The 25,620-nt window shown below is 36.5% G+C and overlaps 2 protein-coding genes across 2 annotated transcripts in view; one reads left to right on the top strand and one right to left on the bottom strand.

The window, feature by feature from the left end:
• Positions 1-7,597, top strand: part of LOC141442051 (uncharacterized) — a 33,917-nt gene extending 26,320 nt beyond the window's left edge. Inside the window, exon 4 of the mRNA XM_074106956.1 lies at positions 7,490-7,597. Within this exon, the coding sequence (XP_073963057.1) occupies positions 7,490-7,597 (108 nt within the window). The remainder of the gene's footprint in view (positions 1-7,489) is intronic.
• On the bottom strand, positions 7,110-21,311 carry LOC141442050 (uncharacterized). The gene is made up of 4 exons (XM_074106955.1): positions 21,287-21,311; positions 20,826-20,915; positions 13,415-13,607; positions 7,110-10,129 (listed from the first exon to the last, which is right to left on the bottom strand). The coding sequence occupies exons 1-4, from the start codon at positions 21,309-21,311 to the stop codon at positions 8,860-8,862; spliced, it is 1,578 nt and encodes a 525-aa protein (XP_073963056.1). The 3' UTR covers positions 7,110-8,859.
• Positions 21,312-25,620: the final 4,309 nt, after the last annotated feature.

Here is a 25,620-nt window from a genome sequence, read left to right as displayed (position 1 = left end):
TTTAGTAAATAAGCGTACTTACGAATGCAAAGGAAGAATTTCCTTAAGATTGTTTAAGGCAGCTTGAGATTTGAATTTTAGTTTTCATTGCCATACCTACTAGCATAAGGCAGAGGTAGGTAAAGTTTGTGGCCACTGTGCCATTTATGGCCATTTTATTGTTTAAATAACACGTTTGAAATAAATTTATAGTAACAAAACATTACAAACTTTATACGTTTAAGTATACACTTTTGAAAACTTACTAAACATTATTGTTTTAATACTATAACTTTTTATATATTACTTCAAATGTTAACTGTTTAAAAACGGTGCTAAGGTGACCAAAAATGGTACCTACTTCTACCCTACTTTTTTGAAACCTCATGTCAGTGGAATACAAACCTAATGAGGAAAAGATACTTAATTGGTGAAGAGACGTAGGAGGAAAACCTCTTTAGTAATACGGGTATGCAATAAAAACTGTTTTTGACTTAGTTTTTTTAGGTAAACAGAGAATTCCCTTAGACTTGTCGATTAAAATTTTCTTAGCCTTTAAATTGAACACTCAGAATTGCATTCGTCGATGATACTGCAATGACGCGTTAACATAAACGATTTTATTTTCCAGGAGAGCGTTAAAATTAAAATTATCTTTATGTTTATATACACCAGCCGCGAAATTTTAAATTAGCTATTTTTGTAGGTTACGCGGCATTAGTCATTGTACTGAACTGAGTACCTACGGAGCAAATTGTGATGTAATTTGACATAGGAGAAAGACAGAGGATAAGTTTTTAAGTTTGCGATGAATGAAGTGTTCGCAGACAAAACCGCTGGCAACAGATTAATCTTTTGTTCAGCGTAGAAATTTTGACCAAATTTCAGAAAATGTTTTTTTTTCTCTAAACGAAATTGCATGTTACCTTAAAGAACGTAGTAGGTAAAGTTAATTACATTTCTTGTTAAATTCTTGTGGTCGGGAGCGAGCCTTCCGGGCAGCAGTTGATTGTCTTTTTGTGGATGGCATCGTTTGTGGAAAAATAATTGGATGAACAGAAGTTTTTTTCTCAACTAGGTCATACACAAACAAAGAAACAGTTTTTTTTAGTCAGCAGAGCAAGAAAATAGAATCTAGAACTTTTAGGACTTACAATGAAGTTTATTTATTATTAAATTAAATGAAATGAAATGAAATTAGATCGCTTATAATAATCCCCAGCGGTTATAATAATGTAAGAAGGAAATAACTTTGAAAACAATTTATTTAGAGTTTATGCAACAAATATTCCCATTACTCAGCAAGTTTTTGCAAAAATGCTGGTTCGTAAGTCATTTGTAATAAACTAAGCTTAGGCAGCGTAAAAAAAGAAAAGTTAATAAGCCAGATTTACCGTCTAGTAGTACTTTTTGTAATATTTTCAGGGTTTTTTTCTCCGTTGATTTTATCTTCTTACGGTTCATTAAAGTTTATTTGAGCTTTCTACGTTTTTTGAGTAATAGACACGTGCAGGGAGAAAAGTTTACGTGTTCTTACAAAAACCTTAACAACTTGGTCTGATTAAATTTAGGTTTTGCGTCATTACCATCATCATCATCCCAGCCTCATCATCATCATCAGCAGGAAGACGTCCACTGCTGAACAAACGCCTCCCCCTTAGAACGCCACAATGAACGACTACTCGCCACTTGCATCCACCGGTTTCCCGCAACTCCCATCCCAGCCTATCCTACTAATAATATAAATGCGAAACTTTGTAAGTTTGTTTCTTTGTTTATTTGTTTGTTTGTTACTTAATCACGTCTAAATCGCTAAACTGATTGCGATAAAATTCAGTATACAGATAGGTACTTAGTTTGCGTCCCGGGGAAGGACATAGAATAGTGTTTATCCCGGAAAATGCATAGTTCCCGCGGGACAGTGAAAACCGAATTTTACGCGGGTGGAGGCGCGGGTAACGGCTAATATACTATATATAGTACTTATACATCCCACTCTGGGCACAGGCCTCCTCCCAGAATTAGAGCGCTTGAGCCGTGTAGTTCCCACACGCGTTCAGGCCACATTGGGAACTTTATACACATCGTATATTCTTTTATTATTGACTTAGTTCAAAAGTGCTAGCACTGGATATTGTAGATTGATACAAATTTGTACAGAACCCCCGGTGCCTCGGTGCACAATCCCTATTCACACTTGAACCTTGTTTTTACTTGTCTGTTTTTCTCGTATTACGAGAAAATATTGTATTTTTTAATTTCGCATTTTTTTTTTCATGTTTGCCGTATTTTTTTCTTTCTTTTCAGACAAGCAGTAGTGTTACTTATGAGATCTTCACCGATGCTCATCATCATCACCATTGGAGAAGTTGGCGCCGCAGTCTCGATGACATCATACAAGTGTACGAAAACAAACATAACTGTACTGTAGAATAAAGAGTTACCATCGACACCCATTTTTGTTTTAGCTTTTATTTACTTTCTACTGACTCACTTACAGCGACGAAAACACAAACTGAAACATAGACGCACAGAAAAACCAGAAAAAGAGACCAGCGCTGGGAATCGAACCCAGGTCCTCAGCATTCCGTGCTGTGTGCTATAGCACGGTATACCTCTACACCACCACTGGACAGGAGTACAGACACAAATTTCTCCTATGCACCACATATCTCAGCTTGTTTGTTTGTGACATCTATGTTTTAGCCCTCATCGAGAAACTCAACACTCCATCACTTACAGTGGTCAAATTGGCTTCTGGTTATGAAATTCTTGGCAACTCGCCCCTTGCATTCACCGATTGCCCGCAAATCTCACCATGCCGTCAGTCTACCTAGTGGGACGGCCTGCCAACGTTTCGTCTTCCGGTTCGTGGTCGCCACTCAAGGACTTTCTCCGCCAACAGTTATTTGTTCCTCGAGCGATGTGGCCCACCCAACGCCAGTTCAACTTGCTATGTATTCGCGTTTGAATAAGAGTATTTTTTATATAAAAGAAACCTTTAGGCGACCAATTAATTCATGATCTACTGGATTCTAACAACGCACCTGCTGGCTTTTAAAAAGTTAATTTCAAGTTACGATAGCAGCTGGTACTCACAAAACGTTTTTCCCTAATGACAATAACATTTTTAAGGGTTTTATATTCACGACGAAAATGTTAGTGATGATAATGTTTTGGTTTTTAAATAAAAGTAAATTTTGGATCGTATTACTTTATAATATGTGGTGCAGTAAATTGCAAAGATATCTAAAAATAATCATAGTATCTGTCGGCTGTCATTTACACTTCCTTGTCAATTTACTTTGCTGTACATTGCTGGCAATTATAATTTTGTTAGAAAGTTAACAACGTCTGAATTTTAGTTTATTAATTAAATTAACGTTATGGTTAAGATGCAGAAATACGTTACTTTAACCCCCTTAAAAAAGCCAGGCTGCCGGTAACACATTGTATAGTAGTCCTTCTGCCGTTGTGAGATTAACTTTCATTTGATAGATTTAGTTTATGAATGAAGATGCGATGACAATGTAGGAAACTAGGCGTTCGCGTAAACCATTAAATCTGGCAGTCGTTTTTAAATGTTGGAATTTCCTTAAATTCTCGTGGGAATTCGTAAAATTTCGTTGTGGTTTTAATTTAAGTAATATGACGAATACGCAAATAATATTTGTATTTTATCCCCTAGTGTAAAAACTTTTTTCTTGTTAAATTATACAAATATTACTATGATTGATTTTTTGGAGTCTTTTTGTATTTTTTATTTCAACTCCAAATTTGTTACTTTGGCGGGTATCTATCTACACTGCTGGACAGGAATCTAGACACGTTTTTTTCCTATTCATGCATATCTCAGGTTGCTTAATCAATCATAATTTGATTGCTTAGTAGTGACATCTCTTGTCTGGGTGAGCGGTTAGTTCCGAAAGAATGTGACGTCTGTCGACGCAACATAGATGTCGCTAGTGCTGCTGCTTAAGTATCATAGTAGAAATAGGCAACCTGAGATATGTATGCATAGGAAAAATTCGTGTCTAGATTCCTGTCCAGCAGTGGTGTAGGGGTTATAGACCGCAGCACGGAATGCTGAGGCAATGGGTTCGATTCCCAGTGCTGGTCTCTTTTTCTGGTTTTTCTGTGCATCCATGTCTCAGTTTGTATTTACGACAAATATTCCTTGTATTAATATTACGATCTAATATCGTATTTAGTTTACTGTGACGTGATACAAATACAACTTTTTTTTTAACGTCTCGCTTTCTACATTAGTGAAATAATTTAAAAATTGGCTTTGTAGTCTTCGTCTTTGTAGTTTATTAACTACTACCTACTTGTCACTAATGCTCCCCTCATCCACTCAAAAGTTGACTGGTAGAGAACCCTTAAAGGGATAACTTCGTCTTTGTACAGTAAAGCGGAAGCGGAATGAAGAGGTTGACCAGTTTTCAAATAAATTCGTTTATACGTTAAAAAAATGTGTTTATTTTAAGGGTATGCGCGCACGAGGCACTTTTTTCTCCGCGATTTTGTCTCTCACATCAAGTCTATGGGTGTATGGAAGTGCGCACACGCACTTTCATACTAAGCGCGCATACCCTTACTTACTTACTCACTTCGCCGGATCAGCGACCCAAAGTGGATCTTGGCCTCCGACACAAGACTCCGCCAATTGTTCCTATCCTGTACAACAAAGCGCCAGTCTGCCACCTGCATGTCGCACAGGTCTTTTCAGACTTAATCAACCAGCGATACCTAGGCCTTCTGATTGGCCGTCTTCCAGTCGGTTGTCCTAGGTATGCTCTCTTGGCCGCACGATCCTCTCCCATTCTCTCCACGTGGCCGAGCCAACGAAGCCGCGCAGACTTGCTCTCGCCTATAATGTTGAGCTCACCCACCAGGTCTTCCATATCCACCTTTCTTCTGACACGCCAGGCTCCATCAGGACCTACGAGACAAGTGGATGGAGCCTGGCGCATACCCTAATAGGTAATAACAAAAAAATATCTTCCTCTTTTACTCTAATCTTAATATTTCAAATTTTTTAGCGAATCTAACTAAAAATCTTAATTATAAGTCAAAATTTATGATTTTAAGGGGCTATTTCACCACACAATGATAAGTCAATGACATAAATTGTATGATACAATGAACATCAGAAAATATACAACCTTATTGTCTACTCCGATAGTATTGCTTGTTGGAGGCGTAAAATGCTTCTACCAATCAAATCACCAGTTTGTAAAATTAAGTAATAGTTCGATCTGTTTATAAATTTTGTGTTTAGTTGTGTATTGTTAATGTGATGTTATTTATGTACTGTCCGTTTAGTTCTCATGGTAAATGTTGTTGCATGCCTGTTATTGAGGTACGGGCTAGGCGAGTTTACTATTAATTTTAAGTGGTAAATGTAATTGCTCTGTACTTTGTTGGTGTGTCTATTAAATAAATAAATAAATAAATGATGTGTTATAATAGTACCAACTAAGTTAGTCGAAAGGGAATATGTCATACTCGGCCGATAAAGCAGTTATACTGAGCAAACAAAACCAGACCTTAAGGTGGTCAACCTTTTCAATCCGCGACTGTACAATAAAGAATTTATATACATGCATACAACTGCGCCTTGCCGTATTTAAAACAGGACGGACCCATTCATTCCCGACGTTGTAAAATGAACTAACAGAGCACCAACAGCAGCCAGCAGCAGCGAACAACAACACTCTTCATGACTTACTCTGAACTGCAAACTCCAGAAGCCGAATACGGTAATTGACAACTCCTAAATTTGGCATGTGTAGTATGAAAATATAGACCCTATCCTTAACCAATGATTACTCTGTGAAGACTGTACCGACTTAGTAATTAGAAACAAACAAACAGGCAGTCAAATCTTTTTCTATAAAACATTAGCTTCGACTTCAATTAGTCAGTTATTTATACGTGATAAACTTTGTGTTTCAGTTATGTTTATTAAACGATGTTGTTAGTTGTACGAATTTTGTAGTTCTGTTCTACATCTTCCTCTCAGATGGTGCTAGCTATACCCATTTTAAATACCTATTCTAAGTTTATTTTCCACCCGTAAGATGCCACTATCAGATGCGGTCACCATCCTACGTAGCGAAAAACAACAAAAAATCTTAACAGCGCGTTGTTTTACGCTACATATTATATTATATTAGATTATACATGTAGCGTAATAATGAGTGAGTTCTCAATTTGAAGAAATGCTGCATCTCGTTAACTCAAATCAATCCGTCAACAGAATGGATCCTTGAAATAATGCACACAAAGTTCACCCAGAAAAATTATAAATTTTGAGGTACGAGTAAGTTATTATTAAAGTAGTGACGACATAAATCATAAAATAATCGATTCCCCAGTGTGCATGAATAACTTTTGTTGATAAATATGAAAAGGAAACAAAGAAAATACAACTCCACCGATAAATTGAGCAAACAAGAGTTGAGTAACTGCCTTTAAAATTTTAATGAAATTCGGTAGTAGCATCAGTCTCTCCTCGTGGCTCCTTAGTCATGTATAATTAACTTCTCGTGGCTCCTTAGTAATTGTTGGCACCTAAAGTGCTTTATTTTGATTAATTTGCGGAATTAAGTTTAATTTTAGTTTAATTTCTAAAATATGTCTAATCCTCTAAGTATTTTTAAGGTATAGCTTTTAAAGGACGGCTTTGTACTTTCTAACCAATATTATACTTAAATGTGAGATTTTGTTATTTTTTTGGTTGGTTTATTTAAATTTTAAGTCGCTGAACCGATTTAGATAGAATTTAGCATTAGGATATTTTATTCAAGATAGATTTGAATTTAAGTCAAAATATTTTCCAAACTACTACAACTATCAACAGTTACAACACATAACAACTGCTTACAACAACAGCACTATTTTGTCTATGTACTTACTTGAATAACTTTTTTTCAAAAGTTATCACTTGCTTCTTGAAATAAAGCGGATTCGTTTTGTAAAAACTCGTACTTATGTAGTGCCAATTTCAATTACTAATAAAAAATCATAAAGTCGTATACTGGTTTTAAAGTATACCTAGCTATTAAATGTACTTGCAATGAGGCTCGTTGAAGTTTCAGAGAAATTAAATAAAACAACAAATCAACCATTTTATTTTTAATGTGAAGCATAAATACGCCTTATTACAACTCTTACAATTAAAAATAAATTACCTAAAACAATTCGTATAAATAAAGTCGACGGGCTCGCGCTTCAAATATCTCAGTCTCAAAGGAAGAAAAACGTCAGTCTTTAAAAAACGGAACGAAACGCAATGCTTAAAATTAATGGTGCGGATCAAGGAAAAACAAGTGACTCCATTGAATTTGAAGCATTGCAGTTTATATTATTGCTAAATGTCAGATCGCCACTTATCACAACAGACAACGGATCAAGATGACGTGGCGACCTGACATTTAGCGTGAACTAATCGTATCGCCACTTGATCGCGTTATGTCGTCCAACGTCCAAGATGTCCAATTAGGTCATTGCCATGGTGTGCATGTGGTGCATCTCTGGCATGGCCATAGCTTGCCCGTACATTTGCATCGCGCCGGGCATCATGTACATGGGCATCGGCATGGAAGGCTGACTCAGTGGCGATAGTCCAGGGGGGCTGAATAGGCCTTTGAAGAAGTTTGCGATGTTCCATAAGACATTGGGCGTCTCCGGAATCCTGTGTAGCATAATTGGAAATGTTTATAGCTTCTTTACAAATATCAATTCAAATGTTTTAATACGGTATTTGACTATTTTGTATATGTTTTATAAATTAAAACTACACAATGCCTGTTATCGAATAGAAAAACAATTTTTAAGCTACCTTTACAAATAACAAAGTTATAAAGGTTTGAAATTCAAGTTTAGACAGAGAAAGACATACCAGCATGTGACGTCACACGCCAGTATCGCCATACTTGCTGCATAGAGAAAAGCGTTTGAGAAAGAGACAGGTATATAGATTTTTCAAAAAAAACACTATAAATCCATTTTTCTACCGATTTAAATTTTCTCTTCGCTAAACACTATCTGTTTATCTATATTTTCATAATAATATTAAGATATGGCAAAATCAGGAGTTGTCAAATACCGTATTAACCTAATTTAATGGGACAAGACTTAATCGGAGTTGGAAATGACCTTTGACAAGTTTAAAAACTGCTCTTTTTAAGATATAGAATTGCACGAAATTTCTAGTTTCACGCGCAAGTGCGTTAATTATTAATTCGTTTATCATTTATCGAAATTTTCGTTTATTCCACAGGAACTATGCAATTTTCCGAGATGAAAACTATTCTATGTCCTTCCGAGGGTATCTCAAACTATTTTTATACTATATCTCATCTGTCTCAGTTTAGCGATTTAACCATAAAGAAGTAACAGGCAGATAGACGAACAGTTACTTTCGCATTTATTATATTAGTAAGAAAGGATGCAACATTGAAACAAAACTAAAGAGTGTGGGTCTACTCCAGACCAGAGCCTTACTAAACCAAATATATTAATATTTCAACATGAAAATCCAACGTTTCACAAACGTAAAGGTCTCTCGATCCCAACTTTGATTTATGGTAAGGAGCTGGAAACAAATGGTTGCAAATATTACGCATGGCATTTTGCTTTAAAAGCATCGTATATCGCAGTATGAGAAATAGACTTTTCATGACAAAGTTGTCTCCCAATCCGATTAAAGTATAAACAATCATGCAAACCTGTACATTTTCATTGATATTTACAAAACATTGGTACCTGCATAAACGTGATAATTAAAACAATAAATGCAAAATTAAATGCGGTACTAAACCTCCACCAAACTTAACTTTACTAAATGCATCGATAGTGTCCAATGGCAAATCAAAGAGTCTGTTTACAATTTTCTTGTACATTCTCGTTTGATTGGTCATGGTCAGTTGTTTGTGTTATTTGTTTCTGTTTTTTCTGTTTCTTGTTGGATTTTTTTGTTTTCTTGTTAATGATAACATGATCTGTTACTGCCTCTTGCACATTGACTAAGCCATCAATAACATCTAGGGTAAACATAACAATATCATAAGCTATACCGTAGTAAAATGGTGGATCTTTAGAATTTAGTGCATTTTTAAAGTAAGACTCTGTATATTTATTGGCTTGTTCGAAGTTAGTTATATTTAGTTGGTATAAAATATAGGGCAAGCCAAAGAGTAATCTGCCGGTACTATCACGTCTACCTTCAAATTTATCAATACTTGAATTACGGAATGAATTTGTGAAAGGTTCGTTAATATCTCTTTTTACTCGAGTCCTTTTTCTTTTCAAAGGCATCAGTTGAGAATTTTCTGTTATTGGATTAATGTCATTAGGTACGGTTGTATCCAGATTAGAAACCACAATTGGTTGCCATTCACTAGATGTATTGAAAATAGGAGTTACGTTGTTACTTACACTGTTATATCCATTAGATTCTTTCCTGTAAGGTGTTAGTCTAGAATTGTTAATCTTAGGGTTAAAAGAATGAGGGTTAACAAAATATTTAACTCTAGGATAGTAATATGTGTTAGGATAGTTATATTTATATTTCTTAGTTTTAACATAGTCATGCAAGTCTTTGTTATGTTTCAGCTTATCCAAATCGAACTTCAACTCATTATATTTCTTAGGTCTATGCGTCAACGAATTTCTATAGTTCATCTTTCTCTGAGCTATATTCCTGGGTTGTGGCAAGAGTATTTCTCTTGGTCGTTTGACTTCTTCTTTAACTTCTTCAATGCTCTTCTGTGTGGAGACATCAGAGTTAAGACCACGAAAGGTTGCTGGCATAGCCTGGTAAAACACACTAGCGATGGGATCGACAAAGCTCTTGAAGCCGTCAATGAGGGGTTCGATGAATTGTTGCAGTTTGGACTTACCATCCCATCGTTCTGTCGCCCTGGTAGAATTGTAAAGAGTAGGTGCCTGCTGGGATTGCTGTGCGCTCGCGTCGTTTTGCTGAAGCAGCTCATGCTGATGAGGCGTTAAAACCGGGTTGTACATCTCTTGGGTTCCGAACTGCGGATTTGCCCCGCTTACGGAATACTGGTGAGATGACGCGCTCGGAAAATCGATTGGATATTGCGAGTAAAGGTATGGATGGTTTTGCAAACCGACACTGGAATGTGAAAGAGTAAATGTTGTTGTATTTGTGTATAGATATACCTGGTCGAAATGTTTTGTACTAATTACTTATCTATCAACGTCAGTTGGTCACGATGTCCTGTCCAGTCAGCGTCGAAATTTTTTGTCTAACTTTTTTTGTCATAAATCTGAACGCAAAATGCGTAATACAGACCTTATTTGACTTTATAAGTCAAACATCGCCTCGGAATAAATTATTCTGCTTACTGTAGCGGCACAAACGCTAAATTATGGATTCGAGTATAATAAGTTCACTTTCTTTTGTTTTCTCGGATGGCAGTGGTCACGGCATGTAGATACAAGAACGTCGTCGAAAGTTGGTATTTTTTTCTTTATTTCATCGTACGGTTTGTCACGTTATCAGCCAGTGAAATCACAATGTTGGTGGTAGTTTAGTGCATGTGAATGTTGTTTTGCGTGTCAGTAAGTATGTATTTAGTCAGGCAAGTAAAACGTACGTTTTTGATGTTATGTTGATGATACGCTAATTGTAACTTTTGAGTTTCAGAATAACAAAAACAATTACTGTACGTCTATTAAGAGAAAATTGTCTGGTCAGTATTTATGTTTGTGTCAGTGCTTATAGTCAGTCAAGGCAAATATAAGTGGTAAATATTCTACAAATTGCTGTACATTGTCAGGGAAAATTGCTATTCCAAAAATTGACAAAATTCATAACTGTAAAGCATAGAATACTGAATAAACCCCGAACCAGGTTACAAATTCCGCGTAACATATGTGTCCAGAATCAGACCGATAAATCCTCTCGTGATTTCGGCCGTTGATTGACATTATTATTTGAATAGGACATTATTATGTCCTATTTTATATTTTGGACATATTTATTCGCAGAAAATTGAAACGTCAAACATGATATTTTATTATCTTTGTAAGTACTAATAAGTACATGGATTTCTGTTTATTCTATATCCCTGTTCATAAAGCTATTATTAAGAATTCTGACAAGACCGTGATGGGCAGTAAAAAAGTTTGCTCAACTTATCATAAAATTGTATTATATTTAGTGATCTGTATAGTCAACTAATTTAATTCTTCGACAACCAACTAATTGTATCAGATAATTAATTTTATTTATCTATAACAATGGTTATAGAATCACGTAAAACGTTCCAATGACATGTTTCCCTGGTGGCTAAGCAATCAAATTGTACTGTACAAATCACTAATTTATAAAAAAAAAACACTGTAACAGCAAACTTTGGAAAGAATCTCATATTAAAAAATTCATTAAGAATGTTTCAACTTTTTTACACAGTAAAAGATTCTCAGAAAATAACTCCCTTGACACACCTGAAGTAACTGAACTTGAAAGTACTCGTAACTTTGTTCCTTGGAAAAACAACATCACCATCCCTCACTCAAACAGGCCCATGCATCTTGTGAGAATTCTTTATGAATCTGAGCTAGATATTTGTGAACAAGACGGATCATTTATCAGATATATTCTTGTCGTTACTTCTCTACTTTACTTGGCTGCCATTCAAAATGAAAATAAATTTACTTAGAATTTCCATGATGGATGTCAAATTGAGTATTGCAACTTAGTTTTTGCCAAGCTCGTTATACAGTCGAAAGAATAGTATACGCCTAGTCTAATGGACACTTACATTATAAGAAAAAAGTATTTATTGTTTTTCAATAATGTATCAGATTTAATTCACAAATATGTAACCCATTTTTTGACAGAAATCAACATTTGGAATACCTAATCAGAATAAGCCGGTGACGACATTCTATTAAATATTGAAATACATACATTACATTCTAAATGACATGTTTTTAAACAAACTAAAGTGTTGTAGCTTCGTGTTATCTCTCAATTAGGTCAATATATTTTCTACAATTTCAGTAGAAATGAATTCCGCTAAAACCAACACTAATACTGCAGGTATTTTAGTTGCCTATATTAATGAATGTAACCATGTATTTCTTTTAGAAGCAAAGGCAAACTGAGTCCTTTATGAGGTATAAAAAAAATCATAGCAAACAGCTTTGACGGCATACCACGCACCAATCCAACTGCAAAGGGATTCGCTAATGTTTGCACTAATATTCCATTTGGATAAAGTATTCGTTCCTTTTTTAAATTTTAGATCTGTTTGGAGTTTGACTCAAAACATTAAAAAAAAGCTAAAAGTCAGCAAAAACTTTTCTAAAGATTTTTTTATAGCAAAAAAAAACAGACGGTGTTTCTTGTATCGCTTTTCATCTGACGCGGTGACTGAAACCAATTTTTCAAATCCCTATTGACTAAATGTCTTCGAGTTTGAATTTTATTGAGAGAAAGATAGTTGCGTCGATGCAAGACTTTATTTAAATTAAATTAGTGCATATCAGGTTTACGTTAAATTTAGACTTTGAATGTTCCTTAACATAACGTCAAAACAGTAGTGCAAAAGTAGTGGAAATTTGCACGAATCATTTTTTTTTATTAAGGATTGACGCTCTGTTACTTAAATCGTATAAGTATTGGTCAAAATTGTTTATACCCATTGAGTAATCAGTATTATAAACATTTAGTTCTAATAGATCTCAGTTTGCTATTGCTTTTTTTAAGTAAGTATTTTTTTATTGAAACATACAACGACACAATTTCAATCACAAATCTATTAGAATGTTTTAAAAATACCATATTTATAATGGATTATTTTGTGTTTAATTAAAACAAGCTTTATATGGTAAAGAAACATATTATGTTCAAGTTGATCAAATAATCAATAGCCTGGCCACCGTGTCATGTTATAGTTAAGTACTCGTGTGGATACACTGGCGAGCCGAAATATGGGCTCATTTTCCACACAAAATTGTGTAAAACGTGATCCGTTATTTTGGCTCGACAGTATATTTACGCATAATGACAATAAAGCAAAGGAATAAAGCTCATTACATCAGACTGTTTTTACGTCGCTGTATTTTCAATATAATAAACTACACGGGACCGATTTTTGAAATAAAAATCAGTCAAGAATAAATTCTAAAGTGGTCGGAAACCATATTAAATTTTAACTACTTATGTAAGTACGAGCAAAGTACCTACATATTAAAAAATCATGTCAATAGATGACAATTTCTTAGATTCACAGCAATAATTATGTAGATTTTTACCATTTTCGAATGACATTTACGAGCGACGCGATTCAGTTTCCTCGGCTGTGCTACACATGGCGAGCGAGACGTTCCATGCTTTAAATTTAATGCTATATCTACTGCAACAATTCGATATTAAACTGAAACTTACCCTTGCCCGTATGTCTCATACAATCGCTTCAGCGCCATGCCAACTGTGACCAGCAGCGCCAATTTACTGGCAACGAACGCTTTCATAGTAAGAGCGGTGACCATAGCCAGTGCAAAAATAACAGTGCCAGCTGACTTCATGCCGAACATCATGGGAATGATGGCTTGGAGCATCTTTTTCTTATGTCGTCTTTCTGTAATGAGAAATAAGGTCGAAATAAAACTCAAATTCTTTACCTATCTATTGCGTTAAAAACGACGAAGACTTAGAAGTACTAGTTGACCCACAAAGGTTGTTCCGGCGTTTAAAAAATCGCACTCAAAACAATTCATGTAAAAATGGCGGCCAAGACTCACAAGCTTATAACGCTTTTGCTGTGAAAGTTATCAGATCCAAGGAAAAGCCTAGCCCCTCTTAAGGCTTTGCTGACCCTACACCTTGGTTTTAAAGTGTGCCCTAGCAGTTTCATAGCACTATTGCATAATCATAAAATTGAAGACCTGTGACATAATTTTCTACCATACATAAGGTGTCTATCGGACCGTCTGACCGATATTGCAAGAAATGAAGCTTTTCTTCAGTATTGTGATAATATAATAATATAATTAATCTTGCTTTGCCCCCCGATGACAATTTAAAAAAATAATTTATAAAACAAATCGGACAAACCGAACGAATTTTCGATTTTATTTTACCGATAAAATTCAAATGGCCCTTATTTTCTTTTGACTAGTATAATAACGACACTTTATTCTACTTTTTATATTATAAAACCACTTATCCTATCTATGAGCCAGCTGCATACAGCCAGTAAAATTTAATTTGTGGAGATTATATATATAACATTGATCACAGACTTTCTGAAGGCTTTAAGAGGCTTAAGGTTCGGACCAGTGCTTATAATAATAATAATATAAGCGGCTAGGGATGCCCGATATGCTACTTTATAGCGATATATCGCTTAATTTATTGCTGCTGACTGATTTATGGCTGTTGGAAGCCGTGGTGGCCTAGTGATTTGACCTATCGCCTCTCAAACAGAGGGTCGTGGGTTCAAACCCCGGCTCGCACCTCTGAGTTTTTCGAAATTCATGTGCGGAATTACATTTGAAATTTACCACGAGCTTTGCGGTGAAGGAAAACATCGTGAGGAAACCTGCACAAACCTGCGAAGCAATTCAATGGTGCGTGTGAAGTTCCCAATCCGCAATGGGCCCGCGTGGGAACTATGGCCCAAGCCCTCTTGTTCTGAGAGGAGGCCTGTGCCTAGCAGTGGGACGTATATAGGCTGGGATGATGATTGCTGCTAACTGTGTTCGAGATTTTGTATTGATATTGTAAAATATCGCATAGGGTTTTTTGTGATAAAATATATACCTGGTTATTTCGAATATATCTTTTTTTATTTCATTATTTAATATGTGAAAAATAATAAAGTTAGGTGTAGTAAATGTAACTAGAGAAATGGTAACGTTACATGTAATAAAGTCGGCACAAATTACAATAAAGTGGCAAAGTGCGGCAAATAATGGTCGCTGCACACCAGATGCGTATGCGCGACGTGACACGCCGAAAGATGCCAGACCAGATGCGTGGCGTGCGTACTGGCATCTTTCTATACAGTTTCTACATTACAACTGATCTGATGCGTGTGCGTCACGCCACGCACACGCATCTGGTGTGGAGCGGCCTTAAATAAGTTTCTTAACATTTAGTATCTTTATCTTTGATCAGTTCAGAAACTGTTCACAAATGCGTTGGAGGACGTTTTCAAGCTCTTGGACTGGAACAGGTTCGGCATCAATATCAACGGCGAGTACATCACCCATCCTCGTTTTGCCGATGATATAGTCATAATGGCGGAGTCGCTGGAGGAGCTCAATACTATGCTCAGTGACCTCAGTATCGTCTCCCTACAGGTGGGTCTTAAGACGAACATGGACAAGACTAAAATCATGTCAAATGTCCATGTCACAACCGTGCCGGTTATCGTTGGGTAGGTCCAACTTCGACAAAGAGGTCGCCCGAAGAATCCAACTCGGATGGGCAGCGTTCGGGAAACTTCGAGATGTCTTCACGTCCAACATTCCGCAGTGCCTGAAGACTAGAGTCTTCGACCAGTGTGTGTTGCCAGTGATGACTTATGGCGCTGAGACGTGGTCCTTGACTGTTGGCCTCTTAGAGAGGCTCAAAGTCACGCAACGGGCAATGGAGAGAGCTATGCTTGGAGTTTCTTTGCGCGATAGAATCCGGAATACGGAAATTCGTCGAAGAACTAAAGTCACTGACATAGCTGGAAAAATATGCAAATTGAAGTGGCAATGGGCAGGCCACATCGCTCGAAGAACAGATAACCGTTGGGGGGAAAAAGTCCTCGAGTGGCGACCACGAACCGGAAGACGAAGCGTTGGCAGGCCTCCCACCAGGTGGACTGACGACATCGTGAGAGTAGCGGGAAACCGGTGGATGCAAGTGGCGAGTTGTCGTTCATTGTGGCGTTCTAAGGAGGAGGCCTTTGTCCAGCAGTGGACGTCTTCCGGCTGATGATGATGATGATGATGATCTTTGATCAGATATTCCGGCGACGCAATACAATACAGTGAATATTTCACTGATGTGTATCGAAACAAATCATGATAACGCTTTCTATCGATACGATACAATATCGATACGAATCGGGCTTCGCTACATGTATTCACTTAAGATAAAGTTCTCAATCTTAATCGTATATCGACTTACTTGATCAAATATCAAAGTTCGACAAGTTTAACTACGTGTAATATTGGAAAGTTTGTGTGTAACTTTATCTATGCTAAGTTTGTCGGGAATAAACAATTGAACTTGGCTTGACACTACCGCGTGTCTAGATCTCTCAAGCACACTGCCATTGCCACACAAAACAAATGTCAAACTGAATTTATTTCATCATCAACATCAGCTTACTGCAGTCCACTGCTGCACATGACCTCTTCCATGGCGCCACAACACTCTGTCTTCAGCCCCTCGCATCCATCCACCGCCAGCGACCCTCTTAAGGTCGACCGACCACCGTGCCTCAGGATGCCCTACACTATTTCCCCGTCAGTGGTCTCCATTGGAGGACTCGTCTGCTCCACCGTTCATCAATCCTTCGACAGACGGTACCAGCCCAACGCCACTTCAGCGAACTAATTCTCTGAGCAACGTCGGTGACTTTCGTTCTTTGTCGAATTTATTTTGAACGTTAATATAAATTGCTAGAAATGAACTATCTGTGCCTATAAAACATGATATCGGAATATCGCGATTGCATTCACCATCTCTTTCTCACCCTCAACGTGTGACAGAAACAAGTGTTGAAAACGATTGTGATTCTCACGACCGACTCGCACTTGACCGGTCTTTTCAATATTCACGCTTCATTGATTAGCGTGTTCAGCCTACTTTCGTCGAACGGTACCATCCGACATCAGCCGAGCGTTACTGATGGTCTGTAATATCTCATCTAGAACAGTACCTAGTAGATAACTAATGACACGCAAACCAACTCCGTCATGCGAGAGGATGTGCATTAATTACTATTATTATTATTTACCTACTAGCTTTTGCCCGCGGCTTCGTTCGCACAGAATTAGTATTTATTTTAACACTTTTTTGGTCTTGTGCTTTCCGCATCCAACGCGATCCCGCGATCTTACCCAGGTCGTCGCTCCATTTTGTTGGAGGCCTACCGACAGCTCGTCTCCCGGTCCGCGGATGCCATTCGAGAACCCTGACCCCATGATACTTTTCTGTTACACTACAGTTTATGTGGTAACTTGTACTGTAAAACCACGTTTCAATCTTTTATACCTTAACTTTGTTTCAGTACTACAATTTGAAATCGTGTGCAACACCCAGCTAATTGAACCCAAATAAGACCCATTTCTTGTTAATTGCGTACCTATCAAAATTCATGAAAGCAAGATTTTGGAGACAAAAAATAAATAGAGACTTACTATTACGAGTCAGAAGAGTCAGAATTTCTGACTAAACAAAGACGAATTCATGGTTTCTAATAATTTACGGTTATTAACATTAGAATAATAAACAATAGGAATAAAGTTAAATAATATAAAACGTCCATTGTATGATGCATATACACTGTGTGTTCTATTCGATTTCCGTAAACTTTATGGAAATATTTTTCAGGTCTGTTCTTATTTTCACTAGAACAAAAAAATATTTACCAGTTAGTTACGTAACGTTATATTATGCCGAAGTTAACCGAAATAAAAAATCAGTCGATACAGAGATAGATGAAATAAAAAAATAATCACCCTGAGCACGTTCTGTACAAGATAAGAATGAGGAAACTCGTATTTTTTTGTTATAGGTTCGTTATCATAAAAAGTCAACTCGGAGAATCATTTCGTGTGACAATATTAACTGAGGTGGTAATGGCGTAAAAAAACTTCGATAAACATAAACGTCCATTGGACCGCCATTTCAAATAGAATTCAGTACTGTTATTAGCGGAATATCAAAAATAAGAATAAAGTTTTTTTTAATACTTTTTTTATTATGGAACTTTGGTCAATGCATGAACATTATCACTTCCCAGGACTTCACTATAAAAATAATAATTATAACAACCACGCGATGTAAATGAGCAAGACTTGATATGTCCTCCAAAACATACCACCGGAACCCCTGCCACAGACCGCCACAACTGTGGCCAAACCACACACGCATTCTTTAACAAATACCTACCTACCACAAACCTGTCTACTCACTTGTCTAAAAAAATCGTGTACAAATCTAGCAGTCTGCGTCCAGGGCTCCGATAACATGGCTTGGAAAATACGAACATTTAAGAGATTTACTTTTCAAACTCTACAAAACGAGAAATTGAGTTAAAAACAATTGAATATCTGGTTGAAAGAAATAAACGCCTAGGTTATTGCAATAGCAAGAAGTAGGTAAGTAAATAAAGGAAGGAAAAATTAGCAGGCGCATGACTGTCCAGTAAAGTACGCTAACCGTACTCCAAAAAATAATATTGTTTTTAAAAACACCCCGGAAAGGTTTTTATGATGACATAAACGATAAGGTCCTTTTAACATAAAGAGATAACGAGATTTCATAATTATTGCTCCCTTTTCAGCAGGAAGCGACTGTAATGGCCTTTTTTCACTCGTTAGGTAGGTTAACTGTTTTACGTTTTACATAAAAATTTAACATTATACTAGGAAAGCAGAATATACTTGATATTGAAACGGATGCTAACGGCGATGTTAGTCAGTACAAAAAATGTATACCGCTTAAACCAATTTCACCATTTTCGACGACTAATTTAGAATGCTCATATAAAAGTAAGCAGAATTCCTCACGTATTGGGTGTTTGTCAGCAACGCTATCTTTTTTGTGACCTATTTCATGCTCTTTGTATTCTCACCACTGGAGGGCTACTACGAAACTCGAAACTCGAAGTTCGTGTCGTGCGGTCCCTCTGACACTTATACTATTTAATACGAGAGCGAGAGGGACGGTACGATACGAACTTCGAGTTTCGAGTTTCGTAGTAGCCCTGCTGACTTTCTGTTGTCCTTTGCTCATTACATAACCTAACCAACAAAAAGTAGGAAAGCCCCCGACTTTGTCACTTCAAACCTCAATCTCTCAAAAACGGCTAAACCGATTTTGAAAGAAAGAAAGAAAATACTTTTATTCACAACACAAGACACAACAATATTATTCTCTCTGTACCTGATTTTCTCTGTGTACCTGTTTTCTGTATCGCTTACTATTTCTCGTGTACAATAAAGAGTAATTGTATTGTATTGTATTATTAGATACAAATAGACCACACAAAGGTATGTGTCATTGCGGTTGTGTTGCGGACACTGGCTCAGCATAATGCTGAAGCGTTAAAACACCCCAGCGCTGATTTTGATTTTGATGAAACATAACAGAACCATCCCTAGAAAACCTGATTTTAAATAAAAAAATCACATTCAAATCGGTCCACCCGTTTAAGAGCTACGGTGCCACAGACACACATAGCGGTCAAACTTATAACACCCCTCTTTTTGCGTGGGGGGTTAAAACTAGCGCTATAGGTACGTAAATCTGCGACGAGTTCAGCGTTTAGATCCCTAGTTGGGAGAGGCTCCAATAGAGAGATCTGTGTCCAGAGAGGTGTTATGCCTGGGGACCAAAGTCCAAAGAACGAGCGTGTCAGTGGCGTAGCTAGGTAAACGTGCCCCGGTGCATAGAGAAAAAATTGGGCCCTCACCCCCTCTTTCCACGTACATAGCTACAACTTTAAAGGCCTTCAAAATTATAGATAGGAATAAGTATAGGATGGGAGCGCCAAAGTTCGCATACTCTTCGCTAGTCATACCGTAATTTTTGTCCGAATCATCGTATGTTATATTTTTTTTCCACTGAAAGCTTAAATTTTTCTGAAATATTTAAATGGTCATCCTATGGAAAACTAAAGGATAGGTTAGTTTTGTTTAATAACAATTCTGAACAATTATTGGATTCAGACAAGAAGAGTTATAACAAACGATCATTCTAACAAACATTACATTCGGACTTTCAATAAGTATGCGAACCGATATGGACCCGAATGGGATTGAACTTATCCCTAGTAAGCTCGAGGCTTGAGCCTACTCACATGATTATTATTTTTAGCTGTTAGTATTACCTACATACATGCCAAATTTGAAGTTGCTAATATTTATAGTTACGGAAATAGGGTCATTTTGAAGTGAAAATATTAATCCCATTTATTCCCTATCCAGTGGGAATTTCGAAAAATCCTTTCTTAGTGCCGTCTACACCTATTAAGTAAAATATATTCCAAATTCAAGTTTCTAGGCCTAGCGGTGGGCTTGCATTGATTATAAGTCAGTCAGTCAGTTTCTTTTATTTCTTATCCGTTCCTTAGAGACTACAATAAACGTTTCCCAATATTGACCTCTTGACGTAGCAAGGCAACACTAAAAATCGTATTCGAAAGTCCTAACGGAAAAATAGTGAATTTTGTTATTATAAATACATAAATCGACTTTGTTGGAGTACCTATAACAGACCGCACTCACACGCGCACACACACACACACACACACACACACACACAACACACACACACAACAACACACACACACACACACACACATCATACTGAGATCATAGTCTTGTGGACTCACTAAAATACTTGTTGCCTGTGTTATTTTAACTGTTTTAAGTATGATTCGCCAACTGTATTTCTGGACATCTGTCATTGCTTTCTGTTTAGTACTAATTCCTATTATAATGTACTGTTTGGCTGTGATGCCCCATAAATAAAGTAAAAAATAAATAAATATAATATAGATATATTACAACACAGGTAGGTACAAGGAAAAAAAGGTAGTGATTATTAGAAGGGCAATGGAACTTACTAAGGCCGGTTCTCCTTTTTGGTGTCTTATCTTCTTCTTCTTCTTCGACTTTGCTGTTCGATTTCTTCGGGATCTGCTCCGAAGACACATCTGAAATATAAAAACAAAACTAAAGACCTGTACAGAATACATAACATTGCACAGGTCCTAAATATACTTGCATAGGTTGCCAGTGCAAACACACCTGTATGTCACTAACCATATAGTTGTTGTTTACATAATATCTAACAAGATTTCTATACCTATAGATAGTTAGATATCATCTAACTCGGTATTCATATTCATTCATTCGTAATATTTTATATTACATGTTTTTTGCACATTACCAACACAATTACAAAAGTAAATTTCTTATTAGCAAAACAAGAGCTCCAAAACAAAATAAAATAACTTTTATCGCACCAGGAAAAGCTCCTGACGCTATGACGCTACTAAATATTCATTTCATTAATTCTTAGAACGTGCGGAAAGTTGCAGGTTGGGCATATGGAAATACTGACAAATTGCTCACGTTGCCCGCAGCGAGCGTTAAACCTTAGGGGAGACGCAGTAGGCTAAGTTTATATACAATAAAGAAGCTCCGTATTCTCGGAGTTTCTCTGAATCCGCAACGAGGCTATCCGACACAAGAACTATAAGGTCATCAACATAGCTAGTTAGGAAGTGTAAGTGGCAGGCCATTACTGCCAAAGAACCGACAAACGGCAATAGTAAACGAGTTCCAGAGGGAAACCGCGTCTCGGAAAACTTAGTGTAGGATTGATCTGCGAAAACCTGCTGGTAGAAGCTGGACACGTCGAGCCGAGGATAGAGCGCGACGGCTTTAAATTCCTCCCATAATTTTCAGGTTCTACTAATTTAAAAGAAGGGAACAGGGACAGGAGTTAGCGTTTTAAATCAAAATTTTTGTCTCAAAGCCATGCGGTCATTACACATTGAACATCGTTCAAAAACCAAAGTAAAAAAAAAAAACGAAAAACATCAGTTGAAATAACCTAACCTCGTGCCGAAATATTCCGGAAAATTTTACGACAAACTTTTCTCAAGCAATTGTCAAATATTACCGGAATAAGTTTCTGATATAGATATTTTATTATGCTACGAGATATTATTTTCTATAATCGTTAACGCCAGTTAAAGCGTCCCTAGGTGATTGAAATTAATTAGTTTATATGTACGCTGTAGAAGGTAGGTACTGTACCTAACACTTTAACTACTGCAATGCACGTATACCGTGTGTGGCCTGTAACACGAGCAAATAATTAAAACGTAGATCGTACTCGTCAAACACAACAAGATTAGTTCAGCGACTTTTAAAAGTAATTCGTTTTTTTTTTTCATTTTATTGCACTTTAAAATATATTGACCACCGGATGGCTAAGTAGTTAGAGAACCTGACTACGAAGCTTGAGGTCCTGGGTTCGAATCCCGGCCGGGGCAGATATTTGTGTGAATAACACGAATGTTTGTTCTCGGGTCTTGGATGTTTAATATGTATTTAAGTATGCATTTATCTATATAAGTATGTTTATCCGTTGCCTAGTATCCATAGTACAAGCTTTGCTTAGTTTGGGACTAGGTCAATTGGTGTCAAGTGTCCCATCATATTTATTTATTGATATTTATTTGTAGCGAGACAGGCGACGTCAGTTGAGTTCTAGTATGGCGGACATTGAATTTACGATTATGTTTGTTAGAAAAAAAAACAAAAGTTAAGTTTTGATTTTAATTAAGTGAGACCATGATGATCCAATTACCGGTGATCTATAGAGCCTCTGTTTTTAATATTATCCCCGGTTCTGGGCCACATATTATTGTAAGTAGGTACCTGTATTACAGCGACATCCTCATATTGGGCGTTATTATATTATTGTGCAATATATCTCGTATAATGCACCGACGAAATGTTGCTATTATTACAGACGAGATTTATTACATTTCATATTGATTTCCTTGGTGAGTGGAAGATTTAGGCACTATACAAATTTTGCAGAAATATACTTATTATGTCTAGGTAATTTGTTTTTGACGTTCGGATTTATTATTGTGGCGCCTTCTATAAGGCATTGATACAAATACTAGACTGTGAAAAGTAGTTTCATTAAAATTAGGGTTTTCTGCCAAGTGGAATATTGTTTAATGGAATTAGTAGGTATGTATCGTGAGGGTTCGTTTGAAGTTGCAGTCTTAATTGAGATTGGCTCATCTTCTTTAGTATAAAAAAAAATAAGTACAAGATTTTTCTCCTGACTGTACATTTGTGGACTGTATTTGTGTTGTCATTCAACACACATGTATACTTAATTTCAAGATAATCCGACCACTAGAATTAGATTAAATCTGGGTATCAAGATTTAAAACAAAAAATAAAATAAACGAGATAAAGTTAATGAAAAGCTTGTAAAAAAAAATACTGGTTCAATTAATTCCAGTCCTATTCTCACTTTGAGTTTTGTGACTTCACTGGATGATCACATTTCAAATCAAATGCTACTTTTTTTAACAAAGCTTTGAGAAAAGGAGTCAAAACAATTGTACACAGAAGGTTGCAGGCAGTAGGGGTAGGGGTAGAGGTAGGGGTTGTTGCAGGTGGTAGGACCTTGTGCAAGGTCCGCCCGGATTGCTACCACCATCTTGCTCGCTAATCCTGCCGTGAAGCAGCAGTGCTTGCACTATTGTGTTTCGGCGTGGAGAGTAAGACAGCCGGTGAAATTACTGGCACTTGAAGTAATCCCATCTTAGGCCTCTAAGGTTGGCAACGCATCCGCAATACCCCTGGTGTTGCAGATGTTTATGGGTGGTGGTGATCTGTTACCATCAGGAGACCCACTTGCTCGTTTGCCATCCAGTCGAATAAAAAAAAAAAAAAAAGGTGGGAGATAAACCAGTCCCGTCCTAAAATATGTGCATTGAAACGCAAATAAATATTTCAAAATTACATTCAAAACCACAGCCCAACGTGATATGGTTTCACAAACGCTCGCATTTATGTATTTATGTTGATCGACAAATCACTGCAAACCGCATTTGGGTCGTTGGACACGATTTAAACCGAGGCCTATTTTAATTTGTGACAGTTATGCTGCAGCTTTAGATAATGAATAAAACGCGCTTTTGTTGATAAAACGCTGTGTATTCCAGGAAGAAAAAACCGGCCAAGAGTGTGTCGGACACGCCCAGGATAGGGTTCCGTAGCCATTACGATAAAATCAAGTAGGTGATATTTTTCTAAGGATTTCGTATTGTGTACGGAATCTTCCAAGTTAAGGTATGTTTTATACCTTAGGCTGCTATTTACGCTTAAACTTCCTACTAATAATTATCAAGCAATCTTAGCCGTTATAATTTTCCTCATTTTTTAAATTTTTTCACCCAACAGTTTAAATTTTAGAGGGGGGGGGACGTTCGATTTTAATAAGAATTTGCACTTTAATGTTGAATATTTCACAAACACATCAATGAATGATTCTAAAAGCCCTATCCAACGATACCCCACACTAGAAGGTTAGTCGAGTAAAAAAATAGCCCCCTGTTTACGTGTGGGAGGTACCTACCTAAAAAAATTGTTGTTTTTTATCACTGTCGGCGTGACTGACATGTATATGCATGCCAAATTACAGGTTTCTAGTACTAACGGTCTCTGAGCTTAGCCGCGGACGGACAGACAGACATGGCGAAAGTATAAGGGTTCCTAGTTGACTACGGAACCCTGAAATAGGAAGTTTGTGTAATACATTTTTTTAAGCGATGATTGGTTTTTTGGAGTCTTTTTGTATTTTTTATTTCAACTCCTTTGTTACTTTTACGGGTATCCCGTGAAACCATATCGAAAATACAAACCATGTCGGTGGAAGAAAGTTTTAAATTTGTCCCATATAATTAAGATCGTTTACCTTTACTAGCCCGATTTTCATTTGCCCGAATTTCACTTGCCATACCGACGTTTGCCATAAAATATATAGAACCGTGCTGTTTTCAGGATTTTTTCAAATATAGAATGCAGTAGGTTAGGTTAGGTTAGTTTATTATCAACTCTGAAGAAATAACTATTTCAGAAATAAATTACTTTATGGCAAATGAAAATTATAGAAAACGATAGGTACATTCGGTCATATGAAATTCGGGCAAACGATAGAGAACCAATTGAGATACCTACTAGGCGAACTTATTATAGAACAACTTTTAAAAATAACACCATTTTCATATCGAGTCCTTTCTAAAGAACGTCTTTTAAATGCCTCTCCGTCCCGTCATCAACGTTTGAAAAAGTGCCTATATTTAAAGATGCTTGATTGTACAAAGAAAAAAATGCTGAACCAACTCATTACGATTTCAGAACTCGACTAATAAAAAAGTAAATAATGGTGATAGATTCTCAAGTGTATGTCAGGAATATTATAAGAATTTAGACAAAGTGAATTTTTTGCCCTAGAATTTGCGCTTCTTCTATTTCATTTGAATACGATAAATACACTTAAGGAAAATATGAAAAACTAATAATTTATTAATCTCGGATTATTCGTAACTTGAAATAATCCGCAATTCGTTGAATTTAAAAAAGTTTATTGAATGCAAATTTTTTAATTTTAAACAGTTGACTAAACTCAATCAAAACTTTTTTAGTTGGTTGATTTGCAATGAAAAGTTTTCCTTTATATTTTAATGTTCGTATTTTTATGCACACGTTCCGCGTCTTGTTTTCATTAAAAAAATCTTGCTGTGTTTTGAAAATTGTGTACAAAAGTATTAAGTGAATAGTTTTTCTTTTAGATAATGATTCAAAAACTATTTATAT

This window comes from Choristoneura fumiferana, chromosome 25 (genome assembly GCF_025370935.1).
Source record: "Choristoneura fumiferana chromosome 25, NRCan_CFum_1, whole genome shotgun sequence".
Lineage (NCBI taxonomy): Eukaryota > Metazoa > Arthropoda > Insecta > Lepidoptera > Tortricidae > Choristoneura > Choristoneura fumiferana.
This window is presented reverse-complemented; position numbering and strand designations above follow the sequence as displayed.

What these genes read in the sequence shown, in the direction of transcription:
- LOC141442050 (XM_074106955.1), bottom strand. Translation starts at nt 21,311, where the DNA reads ATGCCCAACCTGCAACTTTCCGCAC. An exon ending in CAACCTGCAACTTTCCGCAC is followed by an intron (nt 20,916 to 21,286) that starts GTTCTAAGAATT and finishes TTTATATTTCAG; the next exon opens with ATGTGTCTTCGGAGCAGATC. An exon ending in TATGAGACATACGGGCAAGG is followed by an intron (nt 10,130 to 13,414) that starts GTAAGTTTCAGT and finishes TTCACATTCCAG; the next exon opens with TGTCGGTTTGCAAAACCATC.